Here is a 15,097-nt window from a genome sequence, read left to right as displayed (position 1 = left end):
ACTTTTCTCGATCCATTTCCTTCTCGAAATAAATGACGCTCTTTCTCCGGACACTCTCCTTCCCTCAACGTCGAGAACCCTTCGCCCTCCTCCTTCCCTTCTCTTTCTCGGTTCGGATCTTCTTTTTTCGCCACCTTTACCCATCTGGTGTCCCAAGGCCCTTCCTCAACGTTCACGAACGGACGATCCAGCTCTCCAGCTCGATCCCTCCTCCTCACGACAGGTCGACGAAACGAAACGAAGGAAGACAGGCGATGAGTTCAGGCTGGGACGAGGAGTGGTACATCTCGGATTCTAGGCAGTTCTGGTCTGGTGAGTCTAGCTTCTGCTCTACAGTGGCATGTCATCGAAGGGTCTGGAGAGGTTTGGGGTGAGCTGTAGGACAGCAGAGCTTAGAAGGAGGAAGGGAGGGAGGGAGAGCTGACCTCGATCCCCTTCCTTCCCTCCCCCAACGAACAACAGAGCTGGAAGATATTCTCCGGATCCCCAAACGACCTACTCTTGATCAACTGGATCGATCGATGTGTACTTGTATCAAGTTTTGCGCTGAATACCTCTGTGAGTGAGGAAAAGAGAAGGAGGAGAGCTCCGCCAAGTGAGCGGACCGCTGACATCGTCTTCTCCCTCGATTTACTGCTAGACGACTACCTTCTCGCACCTCTTCAGCTGGACAGGGCTCTCGAGATGATTCTGGCGTCGGTGCTGTTCAAGTTCCATTCGACGAGGATGCTGGATCTGATCGTGAAGGAGGCAACAAAAGTGAGTTCAAGCTCAGCTCCAGCTCCCCTTCCTCCCTCCCTCCCTCGGTTCCTCCCTCCTTCGACTCTTCCACTCTCCCACGTTCTTCTCTTTGCTGCTTGAGCTCGAGCTGACTCTTCTCCCTGGTCTCCTCCACCAGAACGTCTCCCCGAACGGTCTCTTCGTCGTCTACACCCTCCTCATCAAGTACGGACATCGCTCTCCGGCGCTCTACCGAAACCTCGCCATCTGGAGGAAGCTTTGGCCTGGCATGATGGCTACCCTTTGGTCGGAGTGTGAAGATGTGAGTCTACTTTTTTCCGAGCCCTCCCTTCTTTCTGAGACGCTAAAGCTGACTCGCTTTGGGCCGACTTCTGCTCACAGCGTCCTCACCAACTCCTCTCCGACGTTCCGGTCGAGGCCAAACTTCGAACTCCAGCGACGACTCTGATGTACGAGGTTTGCAGGGTTCAGAAGTTGGAGATAGGAGATCTAGGTAAGCAGATTATCGTTCTATCGAGCTGAAGTCGGCTAAGCTCACCTTCGTTGCTTGGATTCTCGCAGACACCTTCGACGAGGCTTTCATCGACCACATGTTCGAGCTGGTCGAACGGACGCGACTCGTGGACGACGAGAGTCTGAATTACGCTCTGATCAAGCTCATCGTTCGTTCTTCTCTCTTCCTCTATACTTCTCTTAGAAGCTGACGAACTCTCGCTTCTTCTAGGTCGCTCTCAACGAGCAGTTCATGGTCGCAACTCTCGCCGCTCCTTCCTCCTCCTCAACTTCCACCTCTTATCAACACCACCACGATCCTCCTTCCTCTCAGAAGCATCAGTATCATCATCGCTCCTCCAGATCAGTCGACAAGGGAAAAGCTCCAGCAGGCTCATCGACTTCAACGCCCGTCGAAGGAGCAGGAGAAGCCAAGAGGGCGAATCGAGTCCTCGCCGTTCTGTTACGTCGGTTGGGAGCTAGCAAAACCTTTGGAGAAAACATGATCTTCATGTTGAACAGAGCTGGTGAGTATTCGTTGCCTTTTCACCCGAAGGTAAGGGAGAAGAGAGGGGTGGAAGCTAACCTCGTGTCTTGCTTCTTTACTCTCAGAGGCGACGCCGGAGGATCTCTGCATGCAGCTTCTCATCCTCAAGATCCTCTACCTCCTCTTCACCACGTCGGGGACGAAGGAATACTTCTACACCAACGATCTGAAGGTACTCGTCGACGTCTTCATTCGAGAGCTCTCTGATCTCCCTGAGGAGAGCGAAGCTGTTCGTCCCTTCGTCTCTTTTCCTCTTCGTTTCGTCCTCTCTCCTCTTTGTTACTGACCTTTCTTCTTCTGACCTCGCTCTCACAGCTCCGGCACACCTACCTTCGAGTCCTCCATCCTCTTCTCACCAACACTCAACTTCGAACCGTTCCCTACAAACGACCTCATCTCCTTCGCGTACTCCGTTCTCTCATCGCCAACCCCTACAACATCCGAGAAATCACTCCAACCACCAAACGACTCGTCGATCGCTGCCTCTCAGGAGAATGGTGCATCTCTTCCGTCGATTCTTACAGCGAATCGGACGGAGGAGGTGGGAGTCCAGTCGGCTCAGGGTTCACGAGTCGGAGCTTGGAGGATCGGACGTTGAACGGGCTGAGAGGTTTGAGTTTAGGGAATGGAGCTGGAGGAGGGAGTTCTGTGAGCTTGGATGTAGTGGCTGAGGCGAGAACGAGAAGGAGGACTGCGTCGGGAGACCGTTGGGATGCACTTCCTGCTGCGTCTCAGGCCGGGAGACTTGCTGCTGGGGACGAAGATGGGCGTATGAACTCGTTGGAGGATGTTACGGAAGGGAAACCGTTACCTTTCGCTTCGACTCTCCCTCCTTCAACGCCGGATCTCGTCGTAACGGTTCACAACGGCGACGCTCCTCATCCAGCCGACGGCGGTCACTCCTCCCACCCTCCCTTCTCCCCTCCTCGACGACATCGTTCTCCACCCCCTCGGCCAGCATCTTCAGCTTCGTTCCGCTCTCACCAAACTCATCACGCAGAGGCAGCAGCCGAAGCAACACACACCCAACCTTCTCACTCCTCCTCCTCACGCCACTCCCACTCTACCAACACTGCCTCCCACTCTCAAGAAAACATATCCTCCTCCTACCGCTCAACTTCACCTCCTCCTCCCACCTTCTACGCCAGCGAACTCCTCACAGCCGAACCAACCTCTCCAGCTTCTTCAACCTCCTCCCTCCCTCACCTATCGGCCAGCGCTCCCTCGACTCCTCACGGATCAGTCATCGGACGGACTGGACGAAGGAAGGCCCCTCCTCCGCCGGTGGATCGGGCGAAGAAGGGAGGGCTGCAGAAGCAAGGGGAGTCGATGAGGACAGGGTGGGAGACGTTCGGTTGATTCGGGGACGCGTCGGACGGCGACGACGAGCTCTTCTTTCTGTTTGACGATTTTTCTGCGGTTCTTCTGAGGTTCCATATCACCTCTTCTACCTTCACGACCTAGTCCATCTCTTCATCTCCATTTACGTACCCCGTTGTCCCTCACAACCCATCTGTTCGTCTCCCTTTGCTCTTCTCTTTCTCGTGCTTTGTTCGTCGCTCGCCGTTTTTTTTTTGTTTTCACGAGCCTTTCTTGCTTATTCGCTATACCATCTATTGCACATCTCCCTCTCTTCGTCTGGGAGCCCTTTGTCGAAAAGACGAGCTTTTAATTGCGACGCGTTGAACGAACCGACCACACTGCCAGCTTCCTCGTGACTTTCTCCCCTCTCCTGCCTCTCCCACGTCCCGAGATCCCAGATTAAAAAGGGTTTTTACCTCGTAGCACTTACCTCAGACTCGTCCGACGAACCCTGCTTCGAGGAAAGAGGCCTCGAACTCTGGAGGAACGTCAGGAGGGGATCGACGCGTTTCAAGCTTGGATCAAGACCGAAAGTACGTCGTATTAGGCGGAGGGTGGAGTGATGGAGGAGGCATGGAGAACATGATCAAGTGGTCTTGAAGGGGTGTAGGGAGATGTTAGCCGATAAGGGTGAGAGGACGACAGAGAGAAGAGGGTCGAGTGTTGAGTTGAGTTTTTTTGCTCACAAAAAAACTACGATAATTGAGAGGAAGCATTAGACCGACATCTGGAAGTAGTAAGAAAGCCTCATATCCAACGAGACGAGGAGCAAGAGAGGGAAAGAGAAAAGGGAAAAGGCGCGTCGACAACCCGTCGAGCTCGTGATCGGGTCCGTCGACTCGTTCTCTTTGTATCAGTGCTCAGTGAGATATTACCCCCCGACAGTGATACTCGACATCAATGCACAGCAAGATTTCCTTTCTTAATTCCAGCCTCTTTGATGAATTTCCTCAATAGAAGCTTGAGACTCAAGTGAAACAACTGACCCCCCGATCAACCTTTCCCTTCCAACCTCGTTCTCTGCCTTTCCTCTCTTTCTCCCCAACACCATCCGACCTACAGAACGACTCTCCTTTCTCCTCCCTCCTCTCCCCTTCTCGTCCCTCCGACCTCCCTCCGACTCTTTCCTCAAAGAGCCAGCCTCCGATGGCTCTGCCCTCTCACCTCTACACCCTCCTCCTCTCCTCCCCTCGAACCAAGCTCAACACGCTCGCTTCCTCTCGACCTCGGCTCACCCTCCTCCTCGTTCTCCTCCTCCTTCCCTTCCTAGGCTGGCTCGTATCCTACCCCGTTCACAAAGGAGATCCAATAGGCACGTTTGCAGGAGGGACGGGCTGGTATGGGATCGCTGATGGAGAAGGAGAGCTGGAAGGAGGAGGAGGAGGGGTTGGGGACCACTGGTGGGGAGTCGGAGAATCGTTGAGTCCCCTGCATGCCCTCGCAGGTGGGGATTTGAAGAAGTGCGAGAAGACGATGCTGTATACTTTTTCAGGTCGTGAGTACGAGTTCTCTTGGGCCTTTGGGAGGGTGGGAAGGGCTGCCGGAAGGTGACAGGCGAAGGAGGAGAGGAGCCGAGGGTCCGCCTTTTGGACGAGGTGCAGAAGGGCGAGATGAGAGAGGGAAGGTTTTTGAGCATCTTGAGGTCGAGTTCGAGCTCTGGTGTATGACAGAGATGTCTCAGGTTGCAGCATCTCGAGAGGAACAGCGACAGGGAAGGCTGGAGGAATGTTTGTTGAGCTCGACGTTTGACGTCTCGATGGCGACTCACCCTCCTTACTCGTCTTCTTCTCTGCCGAAGTTCGAGCAGCAGAGATTTTTCTCGCTAGTTAGATGTCTGCTACGTCGTTGCTATGAGTCGCTCTGATTACATGCGACCTCCGCAACATCTCTTCCCTTCGGAAGCTCAGATTAAGCTGACCTCTTTTCTTTCTCCTCCCTCTCTTATTCTCCTCTTACAGCTTGGGGATTCGCTTCCGAGTACATGATCTTCGTGAGCACATCCGTCCCAGCGTTCACTTCATTTTGGTTTACAGACGAACGCTGACCTCCCCTTTCTCTATCATCTTTCGTCGCTGTCTCTCTCCCTCCTTCCCTCCCTCACCCAGCTTCGCGCCGCCCTCTTCGCAAAGGAGGAAGGCTACACGGTTCTCCTAGACTCTGATCGGGATTGGACGTACGTCAACATCCTCGAGGTAAGTTCAGAGCACTAGTTCTGTTCTCGCTCGAATCCTCTTTCGCCAAGTCGAATCTCGCCGACGCGTCCTCCCTCTTTTCTCGCCCACTAGTACCTCCTTCCCAACACCATCGACTGCGTTCCTCATCCCGACTGGAGGACTCGAGAACGTCATCCTGTAGGAGACGAAGGGTGGGAGAAGCAGAATCACATCCGAACGTCTCGTGGAAAGTGAGTCGAGTCGATCCGTCCCCTCCGCCTCTCTTCCTCCTCGCTGACATCGCTCTCGCTTCGTCTTCTCAGCGGAATGTGGGAGATTGAGTCTCACATGCGATCCAAGTTCAAGCACGAGTCTCTGCTCCAAGATGGCGAGGAGGACGAGGACGCGTCTCATCATCATCACGAACAATCGGACCTTCTCCCTGCCGACATGACGCTCATGCCAGCCTACCGGGAAGTCTTCAGAGAGCTCAGTACCGTCGTTCGAGGACTCTGGCGCCCGAGCGAGATCATTCGATTGCAGGTTGCGGATTTGTCGAAGCAGCATCGATTGAGGGAGAGGATGAGCATTGGAGTTCACAGTGAGTTCCGTCGTCTCTTTTTCTCTTGTCAAACTCGTCGTGGGATAATTTTCTACGAGCTCTGCTGACATATTCTTTCTTTCACTCTTTCAGTTCGAATGGGAGACAAGGCTAGCGAGCAAGCTGGCGACGTCGAACGTGAAGGAGGAGATTCGGGCTTCAGGCAAGGAAACCTGACTGCTTTCATCGGTTCGTCTTTCTTTCGTTCCTTCAGCTCCTCCATCTTCCATACTGATCTTTGGTCTTTCTGGTTCAACAGTCGCTGCTCAAGAGATGCTGCCTCACCTCCCTCCTCTCCTTCCTCAACCCAGCGACCCTCGTTCCCTCCGCTCCTACATCCCTCGCTCTCTCGGCGGTCGACAACCTCCTCCTCCTCCACCTCAACTCAAACCTCTCCTTCTCATCATGTCGGACTCGCCTCACGTCGCTCTGGAGATGAAGAGTGGCAAGCTGATGGATCACGAGTTCGAGGTGAGCTGCGATCCTTTCGTCGACGCGCCGTCTTCTCTTGCTGACCGTTGATGCCCAATTTATCATCAGATCGCCCAACTCCCTGACCCTCCCAACACCCCCGAAGGAGGTCACGACCAAGGTCACTTCAACGAGATGGGCTGGAGGGAGAGGTTAGAGACAACGGAAGGTTTCGTTCGGTTCGTCTCGTTTCCCCTCCTCCTTTCCTCCCGTCTGCTCTTCACTGACATCTCTTCGCTTTTGGGTCGTCGTTTCAGTGATATCACCATCGTCAGCCAAGTAACCGACGGGTTCATCGGGACTGCTTCGTCGAATGTGAGCCAGCCCAGCTCGTCTTTCTTTCGCTCTGGAACGAACTCTGACGATTCCGTTTTGCTTCTTCCTTCTTCCAGGTCGGTCGACTCATCTCCCTTCTCTGCGGGCCAGAGAAGGTCATCAATCAAATGGTCACAAGGACTTTAGATATTCGTGAGTCTCTTCTTTTTGCTGCTCCTCGAACTCGACTCAAACGCGTCCTGACCTTTTCGCCGTCGCTTTGTCTTTGCCAGCTTTCTACTATACCGTAGACTTCGAAAAGTGGACCTAGAACGCTCTCCCTCCCATCTTTCTCACCATATCTCCCGATCCCTCTCCCTTCAACCATCTATCAGCAAGGATCTGTCGTCGCTGTCGATTCGAATCGATCTCCCATCTTTTTGGTTTAGGATCCTTCTTGCTTTATTCCGCTTTGCGTGCTCGTGCTCGTTCTTTATTGTGTAGATTCTAGACCTCCGCTTCGGTTCTTAATATCTTGTACCTCTAGACTAGTAGATAGAAACGATGGGCGACGTTCTCCCTTTGCTCTCCTCCTCTTCGACTTTGAGCCACTGAAGCGCAAGAGAATTTTCCCGTTTCGAGAGAAAAGCCTTCATTTTCTCAACGACCTTCCCATTCGAGCGCACCAGTCCCAGATGTGAAACCCTACAGGGCCTCAACATCGAAAAGGGACGGAAAGAACGAGCTCACACTTCCGTTTTCGAACTCCGCCCGGACCAAATCTCAGCGACTTTTCACCTTTGTTCGCCCTTCCCTCCTCCTTCCTTCCCCCAACCCTCTTCTTCCTCCCGGTTCGTCCTTTCCCCCTTTCCGCCCCCACCCAGCCCCCACGACGAACTTTCTCTGACCTTGCTCTCCCTTTCTTCTTTTTCTCAACCATCCCTCCCCTCTCGCTCCCTTCAATCCAACCGAAACCTCGCTCGTCCTTCCTCCCGTCCCTCCCCTCTCCTCTGGACCTCACCCTCATCTCCTCCTCGGCTTCCCCATCTCGTCATCTCCTCAAACAAACCCCATACGATCCAACCCAACCAACTCATGACCTCTTCCTTCCCTCCTTCTGTTGAATCCCTTTTAGACCCCAGGTTTGCTAAATTCACTAGTAGCCATGTCCCCCAAGCCCTCCACCACCAAGGCTCAGGCCGTCAAGCTCACCTTCAAGGTCGACTTCTCCAAGCCCGCAGCTGACGGTCTTTTCGATGCCGCTGAGGTACGTTCCGCTTCTGGAACGACGGAGAGGAGGGCAGAGGGGAGGGAGGTTGAGGTCGACGATGGGATCAGCTTCGTTTCTCTCGCTTCCTTTCCTCTTCTCCGGCATCTTGAGGTTGAAGATATAGAGCTCGAGCTGACCTTTCTTTCTCTGTTCACTTCATTTTTGTTACCTATAGTACGAGAAGGTCAGTCACCCTACCTCCTCCAACGAAGGTCGAGCTCGCTCTCGACCTTCCTCCCCTTCTTCCTCCTTCACCTCCTCGACTCAGCCTGACCTTTCCCTCCCCCCTCTCCTACTCCTACCCCCTTCTTCAGTACCTCCACGACCGAATCAAGGTCGAGGGAAAGCCCGGACAGCTCGGAGACGCCATCACCCTCAAGAGGTTCGTTTTTCTCAGCCCATCCTCCTACTCCCTCTCAGCGCACTCCTCTCTTCGAGCTGCAAGCTGACTTTTTGTTTTTGATGTGTTTGTTTTGATTTGACTCTAGGGACGCCACCAAGCTCACCCTTGTCTCCACCATCCCCTTCTCCAAGAGGTTCGTTCATCTCTTCCAACTCGCGTCCGAAGCTCGACCGCTGACCTTTCGTTTCGACCCTCTCCCTTCTTCCTTCCCCCTTCGTTCCTCTAGGTACATCAAGTACCTCACCAAGAAGTACCTCCAGAAGTCCCTCGGAGGAGGATTCATGCGGTTCGTCTCTCTCTCTCTCTCTCTCTCTCTCTCTCTTTCTTCCTTCGCTTCGCTTCTTTCCATCCTTCGCTTCGCGTTCGTCTCACTGACTTCTCTTCTCCCCTTCGCCTTCTTTCTTCTTCCCGCCCCAAACAGAGTCGTCGCCACCTCCAAGGACACCTACACCCTTACCTACCCCAAGGTCTCGGACGAGGAGGACGAGGAGATTGACGAGTAAAAGCATTCACCCATCCATCCCCTGGGTTTTGTTGCGAGCGTCGAGGAGAGAGCGGAAGTCTGGAAGGGTTTTTTTTAAGATCGTTGGTTTGGGGGAGAAGGGAATGGAATGGTGCGCTCTTTGTTGAGATCGCCTTTCTCTCTTTTTTTTCTTGAGCTGTTTTATTTGCGGTTTTTGATTATTCGAAGGGCTTTGCGTTTTTTCTTGTGGAAAAGACGAGGAGAGAGAGAAGGAAGGAGAGAGGGAGGAGGGGGAGGGAACGCGTCGGCTCGTTTCAGGTCGCTCTTCGCCTTCGAAGAGGAAGTAAGGGAGGCTAGGAAAAAGAAGGTCGAAGCTGAAAGGTGTCCGAGAGAGACGATTACTCTAGCAGCAGTAGGGAAGGGGACGAAGGGGTTAGTAACCGACTCCTTCGAGAATCAACGTGATTCGGGAGAAACGGCGAGTCCCTCCCGACCACCATCATCCCTTCTCTCCCTCTCGCTTTTCCCTTCTCTTCTTTCCTTCTCTCCCTCTAGAGCGAGCTACGCCAACCTTCCAGGGTCCCCTCCCTCCCTTCAGATCTCGCTCTCCAGTACTTCTGTGTTGAGCTCGATCTGGAACGTCGTTGTCCCTGGAAGTCGTCAGCTCTCCTTTTCTTCCTCCTCTCTTTCTCTTTCTTTCTTCTTTCCTTCCTTCTCTCTCCGGTCACTCGAGATGTTCGATTCCCACCCTCTCGGCCCCCGTCCAGTCTTCTTCAAAGAAGCATGGATGTGCGCCCGAGCGGTGGGAGCACGAACGATCATCTTTTGCGAGCGGCAGGTGGAGCTGCTTCCCCTCCTCCTTCTCTCCCTTCTTCTTTCGTTTCTTCTTCTTCTTCTTCCTCAATCTTCAGATCCTGTGGGAAAGCTAACGATCGTTGGGAAGCTGCTGGAAGGGAAAGCGAGCAGACTCGTCGATTCCCTGTCTTCTGCTATCGCATCGATCGTTCCTTTCCCACTGCCTCTTGTTTCCGCGCTTGCATCCATTTCTTTCGTCTCCCTTTTTCAAGGTCGACGTTACATCTTTGGGCTTCGTGCGGGCCGCGTTGAGTTGATGTAGATGAAAGATTTGAAGAGCGGAGAGGAGATGCTCTCGAGGAAGCATGACGACTCCCTACCTATCCACCTCGACGCTGTCGCTCGATGCATCTCACGAGTCTGATCCAAAGGAGCTAGAGATAGCAACGTAGTCAACAGGAGTGGCTGGCTGAGATGCCGTTATCTGTGTACTGAGGCGAGGGAAGAAGGAGGTTCGGATGTGGGAGAGCGGCATCGCGTCGCGTCAGTGACTTCCTCTGCGCCGTCCCTTCCCCATCGACCCTCTTTCCGATAAAGCAGACTGGAAGCTCAGAATTCGTTGTAGACGAGGTCTTTGCGTCTCCATCTGTCAAAGCGAGACTAGGCGTTCTCAGAGATCGATATCTTCGACGCGTCGTCTTTCTCGTTTTCCGTTCCGTTCCTTGCTGGTCTCGTAACATTTTTGCGCTACCCATGCTCATGATAGAGACTTCTCTTGTTGATTGGAAGTGGGTGGTTCAGGTTGGGCTCGCCTCGCATCAAAAACGAGTTGTCTCACTCAAGAGGAACGAAGATCGACGCGTCGAACGTTCGCCATCCCATCTCTTCCAGGACGAGATGACACGATATTCGATACCTCTCTTGCCATCCAACTTGTGTCGCTTAGGACTCATTGAAGACGAATGCGGGTGTCATCACGAAAGTCTGAAAGTCGAGGAGAGTGCGACGCGTCCGACCCATGGATCGAGAGAGCGCCGTGAGATTGAAAAACGACGATCAAGTGACTAGATATGCACAGATGAAACGATGGAAAAAGCAGGAGAAACGATCTACCAGATACGAGACCCAAAGGAGAGGTGAAAAGCTAGCAGTAAACGACGACCCCGTCCCTCCTGGTCCGAACCGATTTGATGACCTCGCCGACGTTGTAGATCTTGGTGACCGGGAGATGCGAGTGAGGAGGGGTTTCGAGTGAGAGGATGATCGGGTTGGTGGTGCAGAAAGTGGGAGTTTGGTAGATGGGTTGGGGTGTGAGCGAAGGAGCCGTGCTGGCTAAAGTCTAAAGGGGACGAAGGTTGAGAGGAGGAGGAGGAAGTAGACTTGATTGAAGATTGGGAGGACGAATTGGAAGTCGAGAGAGGGGAGGGAGGGAAGTGTCGGTCACCTAAGGAGAGGAAAAAGACGAGAGGAGGTCAGCACGAAGAAGGACGAAACGAACGAGGACTGAAACCACGACGCGTCGCGAACTCACCTCGGTACTTCATCTTCTTGACCTGAATAGCGTACTTCCCAGCATCCTGGCACTCTCCAGAGTCTGAGACCCCCTTCATCCTTTCGTCCTTTCCCATTGCAAGAGGAGCAGCGAATTCCGGGCAGCATCGAGGTCGAGGAGCGATTTCAGGAGCGACGGGATCGGCGAGGAAGGAGGATCCAGCGGGGACGACGAGAGTTGGGATGAGGCTGAGAGGGAAGATATTGACTCCAGAGCTTGATGAGGTCTTGCTGGACTGGAGGAAGGAGTCGGGGAAGGAAGCGGGACCGGGTTGGGGGAGGGATTCGAGGGAGGTGAGGGAGATGACTCGATGAGGGACGGGTTGGGGGAGGGGACGGGAGAAGGGAGGCTTGAGGTTCGGTGTTCTTCGAATGAAGAGACTTGGACGAAACTTTTCTGAAGTAGAGAGGCAGCAACGACGAAAAGACGAAAAGGAAACAAAAGAAGGGCGAAAAGCGGAAAGACGACGAACAGATTTCTTATGAGAGCAGAGGTGTACGACCTTCTTGATGAGTTTGTTGAACGAAAGCATGTCGATCGATCTGGATGTTGTATCTGAGCTTTGGAGAGAAAGGTGGCGAACGATAGGGAGGGACGTCGAGGAAGAGTTGAACGAGAGGAGAAGGATGTGGTTGATGGGAAGAAACGAAATTGGGACGACCTCCAGGCTTGCGTTCGACTCTACAGACTGGTTCGGAATGGAATACGTTCCGGAGCTAAGGTTTGGGAGCGGCAAGGGTGAAAAAAAGGAGGAAAAGTTCGGTTCCTGACCCGCTGTCTCAAACGAGGACGAGGTCAATCGAAACGCGGCTCAGTCCTGTTCTTCGAGAGTTTCGGGCTGAGTTGGTTTTTAAAAATACGCGTGAAGGGAGTACTAGTATAAGGGGAATGATCGAAGACTCGAAGTGCAGAGAGGAGCCGGGCCAGACAGAGGAATCGAGACGCGTCTCGGCGAGGAGTCGGTGATCCCGTCGCTCCTCAACGACCTTCCTTCCAACAAGGTTCGAGAGAAAGAACAAAGAGACACGAAGTTGTTCGTAGAACATCAGATCACCGAAAGAGACGAAAGCAAACAAAAAGTCAACGCCAGACGAAACACGACCGACGCTCTCACTCCACCTTCCTCTTCTTGCTCGCCGACCCCTCCACCTCCTCCCCAGCCCCACCCTCTCCACCCTCAGCAGCCTTCTCCCTCGTCCTCTCCTTCTTCCCCTTCCTCTTCTTCCCCTTCCCAGCTTCAACCTTCACGTCGTTCGATCCCGTTCCCCTCGCTCCGTTCCCGTACTTGTTCTTCTTCAAGTCCGTCTCCTCTCCCCAAGTCCTTCCCTTCAACGCCTTCCTCAGCTCCCAAAGTCGCTTGTCTCGTCCCGTTCGACCTGCTCCGGCTCCTCCATCGGATCGGTAGGCGGCGTACTGCTTGACTCCGAGGAAGGTGTTGAGTTCTGTGTCGGTTGCGAGGAGGATTTCGGCGGGAGTGAGACCGTAGGTTTGAGGAGTGGTTTTGGTGTAGTGGAATCGGGTGGGGAGGGTACCGATCTGAGAGGAAGGGAAAGACCGGGGCAGGGAGAAAGGGAGAGTTTAGTCGAGCTCGAGAAGACGCGTCGAAACGAGGAAAGGAAGACGAGACAAGGACGACGGAAGGAGAACTCACCATATCCTCATGATCGAGAGCGTAGTACTCATCCATGATCTCCTCGACCTTCTTCTTCTTCTCCTCCTCAGTCCCAACGAAGGGAGCTTCCGGTTCTTGCTCTCCAGCCTCCTCGGTCGCCTCGACGTCCTCTCCTCCTTCTGCCTTCGACTTCTTGGACTTCTTCTTCTGTTTCTTCTTCTTGTCCTTCCGAGATGATGTTGAAGGTTCGTCCATGAAGTCGGCGTCCTGTGAATCCAAGGGGAAGCGAAGGGGTTAGTTTTGTGGGCAGAACGAGGGACGAGAGGGAGAGACGCGACGAACCATGTTGATGGGAGCATCCTCGTCTTCCTCCTCCATACCATCTCCCCAATCCATACCCTCTCCACCCTCCATGCCGTCTGCTCCCTCCTCTCCACCCTCTCCGTCTTCCATCCCGTAAGCGTATCCCTCCTCTCCTCCGAACTCGTCGTCCCAAGTTGGTTTCTCTCCGTCCTGTTCGAGCAAAACGAACGAAAGCAAGAGTTAGTCACGAAATCAAGAGGGAACGAAAGAGAGGTAGGGCCGTACATCGTCTCCCCAGTCGTTACCAGACTCGAACAGAGCAGCGATCTTCTGGTCGTGAGCGCTTTCGTCGAAGTCGGCGTCGAGATCGAGGTCGTCCATCGTGAGCTCTGTTTTGTACGAAGCAAGGAAACGGAAAGGCGAAAGAGTCAGCACGTCAGAACTATAGGAAGCAGAAGGGCTCCGAGGTCGAGATCGACCTCGAAACCTCAAATGAAGGGAAGATCGACGAGACGCGTCGAGACGAGACGAAAGAAAACACACCTTTCCCGTCCTTCCCCAACCCCAGAAGCAGCAACTTCTTCTCCATCTCCCTCCTCTTCTCTCCCTTGATCTTCCTCCTCTCCTCCTCCCTCTTGGCCTTCTCCTCAGCCTTCTTCTCCTTCCTCAACTCCCTAGCGTCCTTCCTGGCCGTGTCGGGTCGTCGAGCGAGAGCGGGCAGAGCTCGAGGATGGGTAGGAATGACGGCGGCTCCACTGGTACGAACGGAAAGTCACGAGCGAGGCGAATGTGAGAAAGCATGGCGGTCAGTCGAGAGAAGAAGACAGAGGAGAGAAGGAGGAGGAAAAGGAGGACGAACGGTTCCTCGAATCGGAAGTTGTACCTCGTCTCAAACTCCTCAGCCTTGTCGTCGAATCCTTCCTCGTCGGGAGCGGCTCCTCCTTCGTCAGCTGAGAGGTCCGAGTTCTCCTCTTCGGGCTTCTTGGATTTCTTGGGCTTGACGGTGATCTCGTTGTAGGTAGGGACGTGATCTTGAGAGCGATCGATCCAGCCTCGGTTGAGGATGTAGCTGCTCGGAAACGAAGGGATAAGAAGAGGCGAATGAGTTGGAGCTTAGATCAGGATGAATAGCAGCAGTGGCGATCAAAGACTCACTCGAGCAAGAACTCCTCGTCCTTCTGCTTCTTCTCCTCCTCGGTGAGAGGGACCTTGACCTTGGGCTTCCTCTTGACTCTCTTCCTCTTCTTCTTCTCTCCCTCCGCACCTTCCACCTTCTCCTCTCCTCCCTCAACCTTCTCACCCAGATCGTCGTCTCCCTCGTCTCCACTGTCCTCCTCCTCAGCAGCAGCAGCTCCCTTCTTGCCCAATCCGAGGGCCTCCCTGATCCCTTCCTCCCCTCCTCCGCTACCCAACAGGAACTTCCTGTACTCCTCGTCCTCCATCTCCTCCTCTCCGTTCACTCCTTCCTTCCTAACGCTGAACAGTCCTCCTGATTCATCGTCCCCGTCGGCTCCGTAATCGACCTTGAAAGCGTTGAGCGTCTCCTGTCGAAGAGCTTCCTGCTCCTCGGCGTGAGTGGGTGGACGAGGGAGGGAAGGGTCGAACGAGGAAGATGGATCGGCTGAGGAGAGGAGAGCTTGTCGTTGGAAGTCGGAGAGGAGGAAAGGTTTGGTTTGTTTGGGTTTCTTGACGAGTCCGTTGGATGAGGAGGAGGGAGCAGGTTGGGAGGCGGAGGAGAGGAGAAGAGCAGCGGTTTCCTCTGTGACGGCCGAAAGCGAAGAGAAACAGCGTTAGTAATCCTATCGAGGAGGTGCTATACACGCAGAAGGGGTGGAAGCAGATGAGCACTCTGGCGAGGCGTACCTTGGAAGACGTTCCTTCCTTCCTCTACTCCTTCTCCTCTTCGAATCCTAGTCAAGGTTCGCAAGATAGCAGCATCCATCACGGGAGTGAGTTCTTCTCCATCCTCGTCTTCCGTCTCGTCGCTAGAGTCCGTCTCAGAGCGCTCGGAGTCAGAACCAGCAGCAGCAGCGTTCGTAGGACCTGGGAGGAAGGAAGGAGGAGAAGAAGGTGAGCT

The 15,097-nt window shown here is 54.0% G+C and overlaps 5 protein-coding genes across 5 annotated transcripts; 3 read left to right on the top strand and 2 right to left on the bottom strand.

Moving 5' to 3' along the window:
• Nucleotides 1-73: 73 nt before the first annotated feature.
• On the top strand, nt 74-3,411 carry BDY24DRAFT_389190 (DUF2013 domain-containing protein). The gene is made up of 9 exons (XM_076640500.1): nt 74-312; nt 463-558; nt 641-759; nt 899-1,042; nt 1,123-1,234; nt 1,303-1,403; nt 1,466-1,760; nt 1,846-2,009; nt 2,096-3,411. The coding sequence occupies exons 1-9, from the start codon at nt 255-257 to the stop codon at nt 3,137-3,139; spliced, it is 2,133 nt and encodes a 710-aa protein (XP_076496823.1). The 5' UTR covers nt 74-254; the 3' UTR covers nt 3,140-3,411.
• Nucleotides 3,412-4,154: 743 nt separating this feature from the next.
• On the top strand, nt 4,155-7,240 carry BDY24DRAFT_389189 (uncharacterized protein). The gene is made up of 11 exons (XM_076640499.1): nt 4,155-4,637; nt 5,101-5,132; nt 5,248-5,334; nt 5,428-5,546; nt 5,619-5,896; nt 5,990-6,085; nt 6,156-6,367; nt 6,437-6,546; nt 6,625-6,682; nt 6,760-6,835; nt 6,916-7,240. Exons 1-11 carry the CDS (start codon nt 4,289-4,291, stop codon nt 6,951-6,953), a joined length of 1,455 nt encoding a protein of 484 aa, XP_076496822.1. The 5' UTR covers nt 4,155-4,288; the 3' UTR covers nt 6,954-7,240.
• A 128-nt stretch (nt 7,241-7,368) lies between these two features.
• Nucleotides 7,369-9,002, top strand: BDY24DRAFT_389186 (eL22 family ribosomal protein). Its single transcript, XM_076640498.1, has 7 exons — nt 7,369-7,473; nt 7,758-7,889; nt 8,068-8,076; nt 8,207-8,274; nt 8,381-8,428; nt 8,522-8,581; nt 8,717-9,002. The coding sequence occupies exons 2-7, from the start codon at nt 7,788-7,790 to the stop codon at nt 8,796-8,798; spliced, it is 369 nt and encodes a 122-aa protein (XP_076496821.1). The 5' UTR covers nt 7,369-7,473; nt 7,758-7,787; the 3' UTR covers nt 8,799-9,002.
• A 1,481-nt stretch (nt 9,003-10,483) lies between these two features.
• On the bottom strand, nt 10,484-11,637 carry BDY24DRAFT_441440 (uncharacterized protein; the record flags this gene model as incomplete). The annotated part of the gene is made up of 4 exons (XM_076644613.1): nt 10,484-10,881; nt 10,955-10,997; nt 11,085-11,496; nt 11,578-11,637. 4 exons carry the CDS (start codon nt 11,635-11,637, stop codon nt 10,698-10,700), a joined length of 699 nt encoding a protein of 232 aa, XP_076496820.1. The 3' UTR covers nt 10,484-10,697.
• A 578-nt stretch (nt 11,638-12,215) lies between these two features.
• BDY24DRAFT_406974 (KRI1 family protein) lies at nt 12,216-14,962 on the bottom strand (the record flags this gene model as incomplete). The annotated part of the gene is made up of 8 exons (XM_076642730.1): nt 12,216-12,641; nt 12,757-12,984; nt 13,060-13,230; nt 13,306-13,409; nt 13,564-13,775; nt 13,880-14,089; nt 14,176-14,656; nt 14,884-14,962. The coding sequence occupies 8 exons, from the start codon at nt 14,960-14,962 to the stop codon at nt 12,216-12,218; spliced, it is 1,911 nt and encodes a 636-aa protein (XP_076496819.1).
• Between the last annotated feature and the right edge of the window lie 135 nt (nt 14,963-15,097).

Source organism: Mrakia frigida, assembly GCF_051309035.1.
Source record: "Mrakia frigida strain ATCC 22029 unplaced genomic scaffold BDY24scaffold_15, whole genome shotgun sequence".
NCBI lineage: Eukaryota > Fungi > Basidiomycota > Tremellomycetes > Cystofilobasidiales > Mrakiaceae > Mrakia > Mrakia frigida.
Note: the sequence above shows the minus strand (reverse complement) of the source record. Positions and strands in the feature narration are given on the sequence as shown.

Excerpts from the sequence above, each read along its gene's own strand:
- BDY24DRAFT_389189 (XM_076640499.1), top strand. The coding sequence starts at position 4,289 with ATGGCTCTGCCCTCTCACCTCTACACCCTCCTCCTCTCCTCCCCTCGA. Across the intron at positions 5,897-5,989 it reads GATGAGCATTGGAGTTCACA|TTCGAATGGGAGACAAGGCT; the intron begins GTGAGTTCCGTC and ends TCACTCTTTCAG. Across the intron at positions 6,547-6,624 it reads ACAACGGAAGGTTTCGTTCG|TGATATCACCATCGTCAGCC; the intron begins GTTCGTCTCGTT and ends TCGTCGTTTCAG.
- BDY24DRAFT_389186 (XM_076640498.1), top strand. The coding sequence starts at position 7,788 with ATGTCCCCCAAGCCCTCCACCACCAAGGCTCAGGCCGTCAAGCTCACC. Across the intron at positions 8,275-8,380 it reads GACGCCATCACCCTCAAGAG|GGACGCCACCAAGCTCACCC; the intron begins GTTCGTTTTTCT and ends ATTTGACTCTAG. Across the intron at positions 8,429-8,521 it reads ACCATCCCCTTCTCCAAGAG|GTACATCAAGTACCTCACCA; the intron begins GTTCGTTCATCT and ends TCGTTCCTCTAG.
- BDY24DRAFT_389190 (XM_076640500.1), top strand. The coding sequence starts at position 255 with ATGAGTTCAGGCTGGGACGAGGAGTGGTACATCTCGGATTCTAGGCAG. Across the intron at positions 313-462 it reads TTCTAGGCAGTTCTGGTCTG|AGCTGGAAGATATTCTCCGG; the intron begins GTGAGTCTAGCT and ends AACGAACAACAG. Across the intron at positions 1,235-1,302 it reads GTTGGAGATAGGAGATCTAG|ACACCTTCGACGAGGCTTTC; the intron begins GTAAGCAGATTA and ends GGATTCTCGCAG.